The sequence below is a fragment of the Protopterus annectens genome, chromosome 1.part1 (assembly GCF_019279795.1).
Source record: "Protopterus annectens isolate FY-2018-M chromosome 1.part1, PAN1.0, whole genome shotgun sequence".
Classification (NCBI taxonomy): Eukaryota; Metazoa; Chordata; order Ceratodontiformes; family Protopteridae; genus Protopterus; species Protopterus annectens.
In genome coordinates, this window is record NC_056726.1 from 385,415,035 (window position 1) to 385,434,549 (window position 19,515).

Genomic DNA, 19,515 nt, shown 5'->3' on the forward strand with positions numbered 1-19,515 from the left:
CTTCGTCTTTGTTTCTGTTGTATGAATTTCTTTTTTTCAGGCTCTTGAGTTTGAGTACAGTTGACTATGTTCTTCCTGGATACAGCTACAAAACCCACGTCAGGGTGTTTTTTTTTTTGCTTGGATTCCTCACCTCTTGTTAGATCTTATTTTTGGGTGTATTCTAAGTGGTGGACCCTGCCAGAAAGCATTACACCCCTTTTAATGGGAGGTTCAGAAGTGGTAGTGGCTAGTAGAAAGTCTTTCTTTCCTCCTCGTGAGTTTAAGTTGACAGCGGCCACCAAAAAGCCTTTTGTTCATCAGACATGCTCTTATAAGTCGATGCGATTCTCTAGTGTGCAGATAAGTAACCTATTCTGCATTAGTCATACGGCAGGTGTTTTTTGACCTACCTCTGGTTTACTTTCAAAAAGCTGAAAATCAAATAAAAAATCTACTTACTTGATCGAACTGACATACCGAATTTGGCAATGCCACTTTAACAGAATGTCGAAAATCATCCCCATGATGTCCGTATGCAACCAAATTTGGAATGTCAGGAGGTGACGTCAGACCATCAGGCATTTATGCTGAAGCTGTTGTACGAATTGCACGTCTACAGCACAAATGTTTACAGTTTTTCAGGGGGGCTTATTATAATATATTCCAACTCTGAGAACATACTACGGTGAGGAAAGGGGTAGATTTCCAGATCCTCACTGTAGTGTGATCTGTTATCAGAATGTCATGCACACTACCATTCGCTAGTGTGCATTCGAACATTTTCAGAACGACATTACGGAAACTGGAAAAGATGCATTCGTATATTCCAATTTTTCATAACTGCCATTCCACAAACCACCTTGGACACCTCTATGATGTGGGTCAGAATTTTTCCATTATTATGGTGCATGCCTTGGCTATTTCTTCCTGATTTGCCTTGATGGAGGATAGAGTTGTGCCTCGCACTGTTTGGACAAGCAGTTTCTGAAAGGGATTTTAATGTTCATCTTTCACTGAAGCCCATTCCCTCTTGGAACTTCAGTCTAATGATAAATGGGCTTATTGGCCCTAATTTGAGCCTGACAATTTACTGGTTTCTTGTTGATGTTTAAAAAAAAATGTTGCATCTACATGCTTTCCATTCATCAGTTAAATTTAATTAGCTGAGTGACAATTGTTTTAGGATAGCATGTTGCAACAAATGTAGCTGTGGCATGGTCTTCAAATTAGGGTGGATCAGTGGTTTGTGTTACTGGTTCTTGCAGTGTTTGGCTGTCCTGTTTGGGTCTCAGAAGAGATACTTTTGACACTGTATGTTCCATGCTAAGGTTTTTGTTGGTCTCCTATATTGCCCCCAACCAAATGTATGCTAATAGGTGAATTGATAGTACTCTAAATTACCAGTAAGGAATGTCTGTGTGTGTGTGTGGGGGGTGGGGGGTGGGGGTCCTGCTATGGTCTGCTATGCCATCCAGTGTTTTTATTTCTCTTACTTGCATCTTTAACTTGCCACTGTGGACTCTGGCTGCCGCAAAACACTGAACCAGTAAGATAAAGTGACTGTTGGAAAGATTACTGACTACTGTTCAGGTCGCTTGGACCTGACCTTCTGTCCATTAATAACCTTTCACTTTGCTGCAACTAGTTTTGATCTCAGACTGAATATTTAAGTCAATTTCTTTACAGATATTATTACAGTGAATATCTTTGCACCTTGAATGTATATGCTCTCCATTATGCTGTCTTGGATCTTAATATGAAATGAAATTTTATATTTTTCTTGACATTTTTCATGTGACTGCTACTAAAATCTAATTTTAGACTATTTTGTGTATTTGTGTGTAGGCGTATTTTATTGTGATGTGCTTCGTGAAAAGCAATGCTATCTAGACTTTTACATTTTGGCTACCTTGCTTGTGATTTAGATACATTAGTCACTTAACTGTGTATCAGCTGAAAGTGTGACAACTTCGGAGTACTGTATAATGACCTATTTAAATGTGATTAGTTTTATGAAAAACAGATGTATACAACAGCCAAAGAACCAGTGTTAATGGATTTGAATATATGGGTAAGTAGTTAAAGAAGATTGAAGTATCTGACAATGGAACTGTTTAGTAGGGTGTATAAGATTTTTTTTTTTTTTTATCTTTTCTGCTTTGTTTAAAGTGATTGATGTAATACATCTAATGTCTAATATTTGATGTTTGTATTGTCAGCCACTTGGCCACGAGTTTGCCTTTGCCTTCAAGTATGGATGCCCTCAGACCCCGGATTGACCTGGTTGTATTTCTAATCAATCTGCATAGTAAGAAAAGGTAAGGAGTAGTAAAACTCTATCAGATATCACTGCTGCTACTAGGAAATGCTGAGGTAACTTTGCTTTGACCTGATTTTGCACCTGGTGAGATTTTATAATTTTTTTCTAATGTCACATGTTGGTTAGTTCTGTAATTATCTTTTCTAGTTAAGGGATGCACTGGTAGCAATAATTAGCATGCCCTTTATCAAAAAAAAAAATGCAGCCAGCCAGCATTACAGTTTTGCTTCCTAGTCTGACCACACAGTAGATGATATATGTTAGGAATGTTGCTGTGCAGTATCATCATCAGCAGGGACTGAGACTTCAGGAAGGCTGGTCTAAGCCTCTGTAGGATCACAGGGGGAAAGTGTAGCTACCCCAGCTTTCTGTTTAGGGATTGTGGGATGTTTAAACAGGACCCATCAATGTGATTACAGTGGTGTGTGTGTGTGTGTGTGTGTGTGTGTGTGTGTGTGTGTGTGTGTGTGTGTGTGTGTGTGTGTGTGTGTGTGTGTGTGTGTGAACTGAAAATCTTACTTTCAGCAAAATATAATTCACTCTGTGAAACATAGGAGGTATATACAGTAGAAATGTGGTAATTCGGGGAGAGGAGGTTTAGTCGATATATGAAGATTATTATGATTTGATCAAATTTTAAAAAGATCTTAGGTTGAGGACAAAATATAAATGTAGGAAACAAGTTAAATACATTGCTGTGGGACAGAATGTCATTTGATGACTGCCCGAAAATCTGATGTACGTCTCTGCAGAAGTTTGTAATATGAACTTGGTGTATGTTTGCAGTTGAATCTCTCTTTTTGTTTTGTTTTTTTTCAAGGGTGTAGTTTGTGGCCAGCCAGCCATCCACAACCCACTTTAGTGTTGCACATGGTGTCAAGGTGTCAAATCAACAGTGACAATCATTTAGAGCCAGTTTTCACACTGTTAGGTGGCTAGCCCTGCTGTGGGTGTATGTGCCTGCATGTCTGTGTGTAAAACATCATAACATATGGTACTGTAACAGAATTTCTTTATCAATTGATCACAATAAAACAGTGGAAATGCACCCAGTTAGAAAAATTAGCTTTCCCATGTAAAGTAACAATCTCTGTGTGAAATCATTTGACATTGCCACTTGATCATAATTAAACAGTTGTGGATCTACAGTGGATATAAAAAGGATACACACCCCTGTTAAAATCTCAGGTTTTTTGTAATATAGAAAAATTAGACCACAGTAAATCATTTCAAAACTTTTCCCACCTTTAACGTGACCAATGACCTGTACAGTTCAATTGAAAAACAAATAAATCTGTTAAGGGGAAAAAATATAAAAAATGAAAAACGTACAATATGCTGGTTGCATAAGTGGGCACACCCTTAAACTAATACTTTGCTGTGTGTGCACACCCTTAAACTAATACTTTGTTGTGTGTGCACACCCTTAAACTAATACTTTGTTGTGTGTGCACACCCTTAAACTAATACATTGTTGAAGCACCTTTTGATTTAATTACAGGATTCAACCTTCTTGGGTAGGAGTCTATCAGCATGGCACATCTTGACTTGGCAATATGTGCCCACTCTTCCTTGTAGAAGCGCTTCAAATCTGTCAGATTGCGTGGGCATCTCTTGTGCACAGCCCTCTTCAGGTCACACCACAGATTTTCTATTGGATTTAGGTCTGGGCTCTGGCTGGGCCATTCCAAAACCTTAATTTTCTTCTGGTAATGCCATTCTTTTGTTGATTTGGATGTATGCTTTGGGTCATCATTGTGTTGAAAGGTGAAATTCCTCTTCATCTTCAGCTTTTTAGCAGACACCTGAAGGTTTTGGGCCAAAAGTGACTGGTATTTGGAACTGTTCATAATTCCCTCCACCTTGACTAAAGCCTCAGTTCCAGCTGAAGAAAAGCAACCGCAAAGCAAAATACTGCCGCCACCATGCTTCACCATGGGGATGGTGTTCTTTTGGCGATGCAAAGTGTTTTTTGCACCAAACGTACCTATTGTAATTGTGGCCAAAAAGTTTAACCTTGGTCTCATCAGAGAATAACGCATTTTCCCACATGCTTTTGGAAGACTTGACGTATTGTTTTGCAAATTTTAGCTGGGCCTGGATGTTTTTCTTTGTAAGAAAAGGCTTCCATCTTGCAACACTACCCCATATTCCAGACATATAGAGAATACAGGAGATTGTTGTCATGTGTAGTACACAACCAGCACTTGCCAGAAATTCCTGCAGCTTCTTCAGTGTTGCAGTAAGTCTCTTGGCAGCCTCTCTGACCAGTTTTCGTCTGGTCTTTTCATCAGTTTTGGAGGGATGTCCAGTTCTTTGCAACATCACATTTGTCCCATATTTTCTCCACTTTTTGATGACCGTCTTCACTGCATTCCATGGTATATCCAGTGCTGTGGAATGTTTTTGTACCGTTCTCCTGACTGATGCCTTTCAACAATGAAATCCCTTTGATGCTTTCTAAGCTATCTGCGAACCATGGCTTTTGCTGTAACAGGCAACTGAGTAAATGTCAGGAAAATCCTACTAGGACAGCTGAACTTTATTTGGGGTTAATCAGAGTCTCTTTAATTGATGGCATGTGTGTACCCAAGAAGACTGAATGCTGTAATTAAATCAAAAGGTGCTTCGACAAAGAAGGATGTGCACAGTTATGCAACCTACATATTGTACATTTTTTATTTTTTATAAAAGCCGAAAAAAGAAGAAGATTTTTCCCCTAATAGATTTGTTTGTTTTTCAACTGAATTGTACAGGTTATAGGTCACATTAAAGGTGGGAAATGTATTAAAATGATTTATTGCGGTCTCATTTTTTTTATATCACAAAAACCTGGCATTTTAAGAGGGGTGTGTACACTTTTTATATCCACTGTAGATTGTCAGGGACAGTGTCTCTTTCTGCAAAAGAACTGAATACATTACTGTGAAATGAATCTATATTTCATTTGATGACTGTCAAGAATTTGAGATACACCCAGCCAAAAAAAATGTTGCCTGTGATGGGGTAGGATTATTCTGTATGTGAAAGCCATTATATCTCTAAGTTGATTGGTGGATCAAGATTGTTTATGTGATTGGGGGAGGGAGACAGATCTATTTTACCGAAGGCAAAATTTCTTTCATTTGGGCATATTGTTTCATTTAGGTCTTTGTAAAACTTTAGAGGGATACCCAGTCAAAATGAGGTTCATTCTGTTGGTGTGGGGGAGTCTTTGTGTGGAATCAACTGATTTATAATCTATGATCACTTGATCACAGTCTGTTATTCTGGATAGAAATTCTTTCTTGCTCACAGTGAAATATTAGGGGTGTAACAAGTTATAAATTGACTAGTCTGGGATGGGGGTTTCTCGTGTAAAAGAGTAAATGCTTCCATTCAAAAAATAATGAAATCTTTTAGTTCTTGACACATTGTCTGATTTATTCACAGACAAATTCTGTTTACCTTATCAGTAGGGGACAAGCTGCACAAAAAGAGCTTAAACTATTGATCTGAAGTAGTTAACTTCATTTGTGCAGCAACCTATGGGATTCGGATCCGAGCCGGCAGTTTTCAACAGCTTAGATCCGAGCTCCAAGCTCCTCCCCCTACCCATAATCCCCTGCCAACCCTGACTGACCTCAGATCTAGTTTGCCGCGGTTTAACCAACAGCAGCTCGATCTTGAATTCCAGGCGTTAGAGGCTTTTTTGTGAGAAAAAAGTTAACTTTTCTTTTCCTTTTCTACCCTATTTGGTTGTGAGTGCTTTCAGGTCCCTTTTTGGCTAAAATCCTCCCTAGCTTAACTTTATTTTTTTTTGTAATTAACCTCCCCCTTCCTTCGTGGTTCCGTTAGGGTTGTGTGTGCGTGTTTGGGGCCTAACGTGTGTGGCTTCTTTGATTAAAATGTTTGAGGCCCCAAAGTCTTTTTTTTTTCTAAGTGCACCGAGTGTGGCCATAAGCTGTCCCTGGCGGATGGCCACACTCTGTGCGTGCTGTGCCTTGGGGTTGAGCACCTCTGTTCTGGTTGTTCCATTTCTGCGGCGTTCAACCCCAGGGCACTTAAGGACCGGAGGTCTAAGCTGATTCTGGTGGGTCTTCTGCCCCCGGATTCGGCTTCTACCTCCGGTCCTTCCGTGGCTCCCGCTGCGGCGGCTGCTACTCCTGCTTCCCTCCCCCTGGCCGGGACTCAACCTCCCGCCTTAGGCCCGGAGGAGAGGGAGACTAGAAAAGAGAAAAGGAGGGAGAAACACCACAAGCAGCGGGCCGAGGCCTCTGCTTCAGCCCCCCAGGCTAAGCGGTCTTCTCCCTCCAGGACTTCTGGGTCTCCTCCTTCTCGGATCCGGTCTCTGTGCTTTTCACCGGGTCCTGAGGAGGGGGAGACCCGATCTCCCCCGAGGTCATTGAGGCAGCACTCCCATCCCGCCTCGGTGGCCTCATCGAGATCGACCCGAAGTCTCACGAATGCAGATTTGGACTGGATGATGAGAAGATTCCTCTAGGCCCAACTGCAGATGGGAGTGCTCCTGCCTCCCCCCCCTCCGGGGGGGGGGGAGCTCGACCTCCTTCTTTGCCCCAATAGCTCCTTCTCCGTCCCGCTTCCCGGGTTCGGAGTCTTCAGAGCCGGCCAGCCTTGGAGCCGGGGGTGTGTCGACGCCGATTGTCTCGGGTACTTTGGCGCCAACACTTCCCTTGAGTCTGTCGGATCCATCTTCGTTGGATCCGAGCTCTCTGAGCCGAGGGCTGAGCTTCAGTTCCGGGGGTATCAGTATGCCTTCGGCTCCGTCCAGGACGGAGCATGCTGGTCCCTCGGATCCAATCGCTTCGGCACCGGCCCCGATCCGTCCGTCTGATCCAAGTGAGGGTCTGCTTTCAGATCCTAGAGAGAGCAGCTCTCCCTCGGCGTTCAACGTGGTGGAGAGGGCTCTGTCGAGAGATTCCAGGCCCCCGGCCCTTGCCGTGGCTCCACCCTGCACTCCTCCTCTGTTGGGCCCGACTTCCATCACCCGGCCCCAGGGACAGCCTGCTTTGACGTCCCAGGTCGTTCCTTTGGAACAAGAGGTTGCTGGTGAGACCTCCTCGGACAGCCCCCCCGAGGAGGTTCCTCACAAGCGAAAGTGCAAGAGGAGGCACCTGGACTCCCCCGAGTCCTTGACTGAAGACACTGATTTGGCGGAAGGGGAAGGCTCCCCAAGATCACCCCCTGAAGATGTCTCTTTTGGTGACATCATGGAGATGCTCAGGATAAGGGGTGAGTGGTCTGCCCCAAAGCCTACCTCGGACGAATCCGTGTTCCTGGAGGCGTTTAAAGCAGGCCCGTCTACCTCTTGGGTGTCCCCTCCGGCCGACCCCCTGGTAGATTTGATTACTACCAGGGCTTGGAAGGAGCCGGACACTGTGTAGCCAGTCCCCAAGCGCCCGGATAAAATTCTTAGCCCCCCCCCCAAGTCCTATTGGAGTAAGGGTCCCCCTGTAGATGCCATGTTGGTGGCGGCGGCCACCAAGAGGGAACTAGCTCAAGAGAGTCCCTCGGTCCACCCCTCGAGCAAGGAGTCTCGGTCGATGGACCGTTTAGGGAAGCAGGTTTTTAGTTCAGCTACCTTCTCTGTGAGGTCGCTGAACTACATGGCACATGTTCTTCGACTGCATTGGGACCTTATCAAAGAGTACGCTGCGTCACCCCCCCCCCCCCCGAGTCCATGTCGGCGGAGGACAAACAGTTGCACTCCACCCGGATGGCCACTCTTCGATCTATATCAAACACCTCTATGCGGCTACTGTCCCATGCCACGGAAGGAGCCGCTAGAGCCAGCAGAGCGGGCCTTGTCATGAGGCGTCAGGCCTGGCTCCGTCACTGTGATTTCGCGGAACCCTTCAAGGCATCTTTCACTAATGCCCCTTTCGATGGTTCTGCCCTTTTTGGCAAAACTGTTCACGATACTTTGGTCCAGAGCGAGAAGGACGGGAAGACTGTGTCTGCTGTCGGAGTCCACTTCTCTGCTCCCCAGAGGTCCTTCTCCAAGAACCAAAAGGGTCAGAAGAAGATGTGGTTCCGGAAGTCGCAACAGTCCCGTCCCGCTCCGGACTCCCAGCCCTTCGCGGCAGAGGAGGGCAGGGTGGACGCCACCCTAGAGGCAGAGGGGGCCCGAGGAACTTTGGATCCAGAGAACCTTTCTCGGACCAACCCACGCAACACCCCTGAGGGGTTGCCCGACTGCTCCACTCTGGAGGCAGTTGGGGGGCGTTTCTCGAAGCACCTAGCAGCTTGGGAGTCCATCACGGCAGACTGCTGGGTGCTTCGCATCATATCCAGAGGATATCAGATCCCCTTCTCTCTTTACCCACGCAGCCCCAGATACCTCCCAGATGTCCCACCCGATCAGAGGGAGGCCGCAGCAACGGAAATCCAACAGTTGCTGGAAAAAAGAGCCATCCAACACGTCCCCCCAGACCAGTGCGGGTCAGGTTTTTACTCCAGGTTCTTCTTGGTGCCAAAAAAGACGGGGGACTTAAGACCAATCCTCGACCTCTCCCCCATGAACCTGTCAGTAAACAAAGAGAAATTCTGCATAGTTACCCTTCAGTCCATTCTCCCCCTCTTGCGGGAGAGCGACTGGATATGCTCTATAGACCTCAAGGATGTGTACTACCCCTTTCTGATGGACAGGCGATCCAGAAGGTTCCTCCACTTCTGGCTAGGAGCCAGTCATTACCAATTCAGGGTCCTCCCCTTTGGTCTCACCACAGCCCCCAGGGTGTTCACCAAAGTGTTAGTGTGGTAGCGGCCCACCTGAGGCTCCAGGGAATTCAGGTTTTCCCATACCTGGACGACTGGCTCCTGACCGCCCCGACAAGGCATCTACTCTGTGCAGCCAGAAACTACTTTCTTCATCTAGCTCCCCAGCTGGGGATCACTATCAACATAGAGAAGTAGTCTCTTGCCCCGTCTTAGACCATAGACTTCATAGGGGCCCGATTAAACACAAACAAGCTCCTAGCCTTTTTGACCACTGACCGGCTACGAACCCTGAGGCTACATGTGCGGGCCATTATACAATCCTCAGCTCCCCCAGCGGAATTGGTCCTGAGGGCTCTAGGTTCAATGGCGGCAATCAATCTATTGCCAATGGCGCGTTTGAACATGAGGGTCTACCTTCTCTGTGAGGTCGCTGAACTACATGGCACATGTTCTTCGACTGCAGCGGGACCTTATCAAAGAGTACGATGCGTCACCCCCCCCCCCCCCGAGTCCATGTCGGCGGAGGACAAACAGTTGCACTCCACCCGGATGGCCACTCTCCGATCTATATCAAACACCTCTATGCGGCTACTGTCCCATGCCACGGAAGGAGCCGCTAGAGCCAGCGGAGCGGGCCTCGTCATGAGGCGTCAGGCCTGGCTCTGTCACTGTGATTTCGCGGAACCCTTCAAGGCGTCTTTCGCTAATGCCCCTTTCGATGGTTCTGCCCTTTTTGGCAAAACCGTTCGCGATACTTTGGTCCAGAGCGAGAAGGACGGGAAGACGTTGTCTGCCGTCGGAGTCCGCTTCTCTGCTCCCCAGAGGTCCTTCTCCAAGAAACAAAAGGGTCAGAAGAAGATGTGGTTCCGAAAGTCGCAACAGTCCCGTCCCGCTCCGGACTCCCAGCCCTTCCGCGGCAGAGGAGGGCAGGGTGGACGCCACCCTAGAGGCAGAGGGGGCTAGGAGACAGTCATTACCAATTCAGGGTCCTCCCCTTTGGTCTCACCACAGCCCCCAGGGTGTTCACCAAAGTGTTAGCGGTGGTAGCGGCCCACCTGAGGCTCCAGGGAATTCAGGTTTTCCCATACCTGGACGACTGGCTCCTGACCGCCCCGACAAGGCATCTACTCTGCGCAGCCAGAAACTACTTTCTTCGTCTAGCTTCCCAGCTGGGGATCACTATCAACATAGAGAAGTCGTCTCTTGCCCCGTCTCAGACCATAGACTTCATAAAGGCCAGATTAAACACAAACAAGCTCCTAGCCTTTTTGACCATGGACCGGCTACGAACCCTGAGGCTACATGTGCGGGCCATTATACAATCCTCAGCTCCCCCAGCGGAATTGGTCCTGAGGGCTCTAGGTTCAATGGCGGCAATCAGTCTATTGCCAATGGCGCGTTTGAACATGAGGGTCTTACAATGGACCCTCAAAGTCCAGTGGTCCTTTCTTCAATATCCTCTCAGCCATCCCATTCCCCTCAGCAGGGCTTGCAAGAGGGCCCTCTTATGGTGGCTCCAATCTCCGGACCTCCAGGAAGGATGCCCCTTTTCTATGGCCCCTCCCCTAGCCACGGTGACCACGGACGCCTCCTGCCTCAGGTGGGGGGGGGGGCATTGTTCGGGCAGGACAGTCCAAGGCACGTGGGACCTCACAGAGACTTCATTGCATATCAATGTCCTAGAGATGAGGGCAGTGCTGTTGGCATTGCAAGCACTTCAGGACCTTCTTCCTGTAGGAACGATTGCTATTCAGACGGACAACATGTCTGTTGTCTGGTACATCAACAAACAAGAAGGAACCAGGTCTTACCCACTCTGTCGAGAGGCCATGAGGGTGTGGGAATGGGCGATCTCCACCAACCGTTTTCTCATAGCAACGCACATTCCGGGTTGGTCCAACATACTAGCGGACAGACTAAGTCGCACCATCCTGTTACCATACGAGTGGTCTCTGAATCCCGAGGTAGTGAATTGGATTTTCGCCGAATGGGGTCAACCTTGTTGCGATCTCTTTGCCTCTCCCTCGAACACAAAATGTTATGACTACTTTGCTCTCATCCCCCCCCCCGGGGAATCCCCGAGAGACGCTCTGGTGCATGCTTGGCCTCCCGGTCTACTTTATGCTTACCCTCCTCTTCCTCTGATGCTAAAATTTCTGCAGAAAGCCAGTCTGTTGGGGAGCAGGATAATCCTCATTGCCCCATTCTGGCCTCGTCAAGCTTGGTTCCCCTACCTTTGGTCTCATCTGGTGAATCCTCCTTGGATTCTGGATCCCCTTCCGGATCTAATATCCCACCCCCTAGATCTCCCATTCCCAAACCTGGACAATCTCAAGCTCACAGCTTGGCTGCTCCAGTTACGCTCGTAGCTAGGACTCCCGGTATCTCTTCCCCTGTTAAAGCTATCCTAGTAGCAGTGCACAAGCCTTCTACTAGAAAGATCTATAGTAGCAAATGGAAGCGTTTCTCCATTTGGGTGGAACGTCGAAGAAGGTTCAACTAGCAGCATCACGTGGAAAATGAACTGGGCCCTTTGATCACCACGAAATTGTGTAAGACCTTTCTGAAGGGCACCTTTCTGCTCAGACCTCCAGTGAAGGATATAGTCCCGGCTTGGGACTAAACACTGGTGCTTCAGGCTTTGACAGCTCCCCCGTTTGAGTCTGCAGCTTCAGTAGATCTTAAATTTTTGTCATGGAAAATGGCCTTTCTTGTCGCTATCACCTCGGCTCGAAGGGTCTCTGAACTACAAGCCCTCTGTGTAAAACCCCCATACTTGACTTTTCACAAGGATAGAGTTTACCTCAGGACCAATCCCTCTTTTCTTCCCAAGATTGCGTCTGAGTCGAATATTAATCAGTCCATTAACCTACCAGTCTTTTTTCCTAATTATCAAAGCAAAGGAGAATGCAAATTACACTCACTGGATGTGCATAAACAACTTCGCTTCTACATCCACAGGACATCTGGTCATAGGCAATCTGACCAGTTGTTCGTCTCCTTTGCCAAATTTAACTTGGGTAAATCTATGTCTAAACTCACACTGTCTAGATGGATTTCGCAGTGTATCCTTTTAGCATATGAAAGTTCTGGCAGGCCCGCACCTCAGGGAGTCCGTGCCCACACTACTCGATCTGTGTCTAGCTCTGCGGCCTTTAGGGCCAGAGTCTCTTTGGATGATATTTGCTCGGCAGCCACTTGGGCCTCATCTCATACCTTTATCAATCACTATAAATTGGACATTATCTCCAGAGGGAGAGCATCCTTTGGCTCTGCAGTGCTCCGGAACATCCTTCCATGAAGGCCGCCCAAGGTTCAGGTAGCTGGGGACTCTGTCCCATAGGTTGCTGCACAAATGAAGTTAACTACTTCAGATTAAGAAGTTATGTACTCACCATAACCTTCCATCTGAGTAGATAAACTTCATTTGTCAGCAATCGTCCCTCCCTCCTGCCCCCCTCACCTTCGGATGTTTTTTCTCATTCTCAGGTTTACACGGTGTGTTACCTTTTTATATTTGAGAGTAATTATCTTCAAGCAGTATCTGCTTTTGGGCAAACTCGATCTGAGGTCAGTCAGGGTTGGCAGGGGATTATGGGTAGGGGAGGAGCTTGGAGCTCGGATCTAAGCTGTTGAAAACTAACGGCTCGGATCCAAAGTCGTATCTGAATCCCATAGGTTGCTAACAAATGAAGTTTATCTACTCAGATGGAATGTTATGGTGAGTACATAACTTCTTATTTTGTGGTAATTTATGAAAGAACTGAAGACGCAGCTCATGTCTTGTCTTCTAATACCATGAATATTTTTCATTAGATTGAAATCATAACACAGCTATTCTTTTTTCACAGGGGCATATGTTCCATTACCTTTAAAAGCACATTGAAAATGCAGTTTATAATTGTCTATCTTGGTATCCTCAAATGGCTCAAGGACCACAGGAGGTTGACTCCACTGAGCAAAGGACTGGACAACTGGCAACAATAAGTCACTTCAGACAGACACTCATTCAAGCACACATTCACTCATGAACACACACCAGAATAGTAGTCGTCATTCACATTACACGCGCGCGCACACAATTAATTTAACCATGCCATAAAAGTGAGCTAAACCTAAATGTAGCCTGCTAGCCCTCGCATAATAAGGGCACACAAGCCCACTGGGGTCCCTGGCAACAGATGATTATATCTTTATAAAAGTGGCATTTGCTAGTAATTTTGGGGGGGCAACATATTAGATGCTCAAAGGTTCTCAAAATTCCTTTGATGGAAAGAGAATAAACAGAACTATTGAAAGTATGGAGCCTTGGGGAACACCTGTTTTTGATGCACTGGGGTGGATAACTCCGGGCGTTGTCCCACGAGTGGTGCACAGCTGTTGTGATGCCACTCCACAAGGGTTGCCCTACCTCAGACCCTGGGAATTATAGACCCATCAGACTAACGAATCTTGCTTGCAAAGCCATGGAGCATATCCTAACTGAAGTAATTTAACTGTGATATCACAAGTCTTATCAAACTCAATCCCAAACAGTTTGGAACTATCATGGGTAGATCCTGTCTAATGAATCATGTGAACTTCTTTGAGAGAGCTATCCAGGCTGTAAACTGTCAACAAGCTGCACACACAAGGCATTCAGTAGCATATTGCATGCAAATATAATGCACAAGTTGGAGATCCAAATTGACCCATATGTGGTTAGTTGGATAACCAACTGTCTTTGAGACAGGTTTCACACAGAGTGGGTGGAGCATTTTCTGAGAGAAGGAAGATGACCAATTGAGTTCTACAAGTATTTGCGCTGGGTTGTCTGATGTTCATTATCTATTCTTCAGATATCCTCCACTTTTCAAAGGAGGACCGCTAGTTAACAAAGTTCAAAGATGATTGTAAGCACTTTTATTGTCTGCATATACTTTTCTAGCTAGTTTCACTGTGTGTGAGGTATTAACAAGAAATGTTCTACAATTGTTAAGTATCTGGTTGGGTTTGTTTGTTCTGATTTTTGTTTCACACCCTCCCTCCCTATTAGTATCCTGTTTTTATACTTGGTAGCTTTGCAGTTGCCCCGCCCCTACTGTAAATTTGATCTGGGACACTCCTCCCAGTCTAGTGTCATTACCTCATTTTACCCGATCCAAGGAGAACATTTGAGAAGGCCAACCCAGTTAGTTTCTGCTCCTGTTTTCCCCTTTCCACTTTACAAAAAAAAATAAATAAATAAATATATTTTTTTTTTTCTAAGCTCGTTTCCTGCCTTTCCTGTAAGTCGTCTAGTCCAGATACAGATTTGCTGTATCCAGGACTGTTTGTAAGCTTCTGAGCCCCCAAGCCTTTCTGCGTTGGAGGGAAGCCTTCTAGCATAATTTTGTTTCTTAGAAGTAGCCAGTTTTCTAGTTTCAGCACTTGTTCAGAACTCATTGTAAGCACTAAATAAGCTACAGATTACTACAGCACTCAACTTTCCTCACTTGTCTAGAGGAAAACAGTTTTTAGTACTTAATAAATAAGCACCTATCCAGGCATGTCTAAGGGTCAGCTCCCGGTGTTTTCTCCTGTCTACCTAATAAATCTGGGCATCTTGGGGCAATGCAGCAATTGCCTCTTGTACACAGACAACCCTCTCCTCCTACCACCCAATACTGCAACCTGTGAGAGATGCTCTTATATAGCCAAACTGGAAGCAAAGCTCTCTTCACCCAAGACTGGACTAGACAGTCAAGAGGAGAAGGTAAACACTTGCACCACACCAGACTCATCACATAGTCCCTCAAAACCTACACCACCAAAACAGACACATAGAAACACAAAACACACACACCTACATTCACAGAGGCTCTCAATAAAAATCTACCCAAGCAACAGGGACCTCCAAAACAGAAATGCAAGCAAACCCCCCCCCCCCCAACGCAACCCAAATGACACATAGCCCACAAACTGTGTGCCACTCAACCACAGCCCATAACGCATAACAAAGTACCCAACACTCTAGTCATGGGTGACTCTATAGTCAGGCACACTGATGTTCCACTCACCAGGCTAAACAAGGAGAAAGTTAATGTCAGCTGTCTGTCAGGTGCCAGGATCCGCCACATAACGGACGCACTCGGGTCACTCCACAACAAGTACAAATATGACTCTGTCATTGTCCATGTTGGTGTGAATGACCTGAGACGTACCTCCCTGGAGTACATGAAGAGACATGGAGGAGCTGTCCAATCTTGTAGCCCAGGCAGGTATGACTCTAGCCCTGAGTAGCATCCTGCCATCACCCAGAATGATACCACAGTACAAGGACAAAATGATTGACTTCAACAATTGGCTAAGCTTTTGGTGTCATTCTAAGGGGATCCAGTATCTGTCTGCCTGGGATGACATGATCGACAAACCAAGATGCTTTGCCAGAGATGGCCTGCACCTATCGCCCCTGGGATTCCGGATACTGGCTAAGGTTCTTGCTATTCCATAGTGCCTTTTTTAGGCAAGGTTCAAATGACAAATTCACCACCGTGACAGGTAGAAGCAAGCAAAATCTGAGGGTAATGCTACTTAATGCTAGAAGTCTAAACCTTAAAATGCACTCACTCAAGGCACTCCTTAAAATGGAGAACATCAACATCTGTGCAGTGACAGAGACCTGGTTCAAGGCTCCAGAGAGCACCCCCTGCATTACCATGCTATAATTCATACCACACCTTTCGGCCACCTATCCTGGACCAAAACACTAAAGGCGGAGGCGTGTCCATATTCATTAAGGATATCCATGCCTTCAGGCTAGTTGCTCAGCATAATGCATCCGAGATTATCCAAGTGCAACTAACTCTGGGCAAGGCCGCAATCCAAATTGTAGCTTGTTACAGATCCCCTACCATGCCCCATGATTCCCACTCCTCATGTCTTGATACACTGGAAAGTATTGGGGTACAACCTGACACCCTAATAATGGGAGATTTCAACTACCCACCATTAACTGTGAAAACTACTCATGTACCAACTCTTTTGCTCAACGTTTTCTGGAATTCAATAAATTCCAACACCTTGGATCAACTTATCCACACCCCCACCAGGGTCAGCAATATCCTAGAACTGGTCATTACCAACATGGGCAACTGGTGTTCCACACCAGAGGTCAATTTCCTCGTTGGTTAGATCCGACTACAAGCTAATCACCCTAGACATCTACATCCCATCCCCACCCACCATTAGGGAAACCACCAAAAAAATTTCTCCAAAGCCAACTTCATGCTTCTTAAGACAGAAGTGGCAAACTTCACGACACCCATGCCGACAGACAATAGAGGTACGACTGCTGAAGCCTATACAGATACACTTTATAAAAACTTACACGAGTGCATGGATTGTGCAATCCCTAATAGAACCAAGATGCTGCCCTCCAAAAATTGGAAGCCAATCTGGTGGTCCCCTGCCATAAACAAACTCTACAACAGAAGAAACTGTTGCAGAAAAGAGTAAAATCCCATGATTGGAGGAATTCCGTGATCAGCCTCAGTAAGAAGCTGAGATCCCTCATAAAATCCTCCAAAGCTAGTTACGAAAACAAAATCGCCACTGATTCTAAAGACAACCACTATAGCTGTGTCAAGAATCTCAATGGCAACACTCAGAGCTCCTCTGAGTTGCAGCACAATGGCACTAAATGTACAGAACCAAATGATATTGCCAACATCCTGGCAGATAGCTTCAGTGCTAACTTTACCCCTCTCTCAACCCCTAAAGGGCCCATCTCTATACCAGAAGAATGCAAAGTTCCTGTAATCATGCCTGCACAGGTAAAAAAAAATGCACTCTCTAAAGCCAAGAACATAGCATCCATGGGACCTGACAACATCCCAGGCTGCGTTCTACATGAACTACAGAACGAACTGGCACCCCACCTAAAGTACCATGTTCAATCATAGCCTCACCTCAGGCTTTGTGCCCACTGAATGGCGCACAGCAACTGTTATCCCACTCCACAAAGGGGGAGCCACCACGGACCTCGGGAACTACCGCCCCATTAGCCTGACGAGCCTGGTCTGCAAGGCTATGGAACATATCATCATGGAACTTATAAACAATGACATTGGTAATCTCCAAACTCTGGACCCTATGTAGTTTGGGTTTGTAAAAGGCAGATCATGTCTCCTAAACCTGATGGACTTCTTTGAAGCAGTCACCAAAGCCGTAGATGAGGGTAAGGTGGTTCACACACCATCTAGATCTTGCCAAGGCTTTCGACACCATCATCCACTCTGGAATTATAGATAAACTCGCTAAACTAGGTATAACTCCCTATGTCACAAGATGGGTTGCCAACTGGCTCACTGACAAAACCCACACTGTGAAAGTAGCAGACTCTAAATCCATCTTCAGACCAGTGACAAGTGCAGTACCACAGGGTTCAGTCCTAGTTCCTGTCCTGTCTTTGGCTAACTAAGTTCGCCTGCAAACTAGGAGCCATAATGAAAATTCCTAACGATGTGGACATCCTACAAAAGGGCTTCACTAAGACAGATGCCTGGTGTCAAAGCCAAGGCCTCAAACTCAGTGCCAAAAAGTGCATTGTCATCCCTTTTGGTAAAAACTCTGTACCCATGAACTACCACATAGGCGGTAGTCTACTTAACACTGAACGTGTGATGAGACCATAGGACACAGGTGGACAGTAGTCTCTCCTTTGATAATCACATCGCCACAGTAGTCAGGAAATCCTTCTACTTGGCACACCTCATCACAAAAGGCTTCTCATCCAGGAAAATCATTGTTCCCCTCTATTCATCACTCATTAGACCCATTATGGAGTACAACGCCAGTTTTGGTATGTACCTCACAAGACATCTACAACAACTGGAAAGGCCACAGAAATACCTCACAAAGAGGATTACCGGCCTCAAACAGATGCCCTACGCAGACCGTCTCAAAAAATTCCAGCTTTACTCTGTCACATATCGCCTACTCAGAGGCGATCTCTGCCTAACATGCAAAGCTATGTCAAACCCAGAGCTGTTGGACATGCTCCACTTAAAGAAATCCCAATCCCTCCGAGCTACACGCTCTAGGGACCTAAACCTTGTCACCACAATAAACAGAACATGCTGGAGGGATAGATTCCTTTCCCAGAGACTTCCCATACTCTGGAGCAAACTACCTATCTTATATCAAACAAAGCTCCTCATTAGCACTCTTCAAGAGAAATCTTGATGATTGGATGGGAGATAGGAAATTCACCCTGGGATCACTTCTGTGGCTGCTCTTGACAGGGGCACAGGAAAATAGTTTTCTTGGGTGGCAAAAGCCTGAGTACCGTTTGGCTAGGCTCATATACACACTCATATACACACACACACACACACACACATATATATATATATATATATATATATATATATATATATATATATATATAGGGCCAATAGCCTAGTACCTACCTATGAGAGTAATCGTAAGCCATTGTAAGTCGTATTCTGACATAGAGGTACTCCAACAGGTGCTTACACTTGTTATTAACTACTGTACTAAAATGGGCTAAGGCTCATTGCCAAAGAATGCAACCTTGTAGCATTTGGTAAGCATCCCTTAGCCATGGTTTGTAGCAGTGATAACACTCCCACTACAAAATAAAAATGATGTGAGAGACTTTGATACTTGGGTGGACAGTTCCCTTATCACTGTTGCTAACATGATGATCAAATATTAGGAAATCTTTTTACCTTGCATAGCTAAAGGTATTTCTTCCACATTTAAAGAAATCTACCCCTCTTTATGCTGTACTTATTAAACCCATCACTGAGTACAGTGCCCCTTTTAGGATGTACCTAAACATATTAAGCAATTGGAAACACCACGGAGGTTTGCACCTAAAAAGATTAGGGGCTTAAGAGAGTGGTATAATGGAGTTAAGGTGTTTACCTCACAATCACACGATACAAGGTTTGATTCTCACCTTTGAAGAGGAAATTTGCAAGGCTTAAAATGGCCCACAAGGAAAGCTAGCCTAGTACTTGCCAATAAATCTACCAATAAAGTCTTTATCTGTTTACTTAGTAATGCATGTGTCATGCTTTTAGAGCTATAATGGATCCAGTAGTCCAGGAATACTCCTATCTCGATTATTTTAAAATACTTTTTTTTTTTTTTTTTTTTTTTAAGTTTTTTGAAAACGTAACATAAATCAAGAGTCATCACAAGTCGTGTAGCATGTGGTTATTATAAGCATGACAACACTAACTGAAGCATTAGAATTATAAACAACTCTACAGCTATGAGAAATAGCATCTAAACCAAAGTACTGCTGTATGTATTTAGAAGAATATTTATAACTACAAAATGTTTCTTTAGAAGTTTGTTCAAAAAAGAAAAAATATAAAACTGGGATACCAGAGAAGAGACTGAAAATACTATTAAAATTTTACCTACATTTAAGACCTTGTGGGAGAAGTGTATGACATCTTATTGCAATAAACCCACTCTGTTGAACATCGCAACCGTAA

At 45.3% G+C, this 19,515-nt stretch overlaps 1 protein-coding gene across 1 annotated transcript in view; it reads left to right on the forward strand.

The window, feature by feature from the left end:
• Positions 1-19,515, forward strand: part of CENPM (centromere protein M) — a 562,514-nt gene that overhangs the window by 227,339 nt on the left and 315,660 nt on the right. Inside the window, exon 3 of the mRNA XM_044075405.1 lies at positions 2,202-2,300. Coding sequence (XP_043931340.1) covers positions 2,202-2,300 — 99 coding nt within the window. The remainder of the gene's footprint in view (positions 1-2,201; positions 2,301-19,515) is intronic.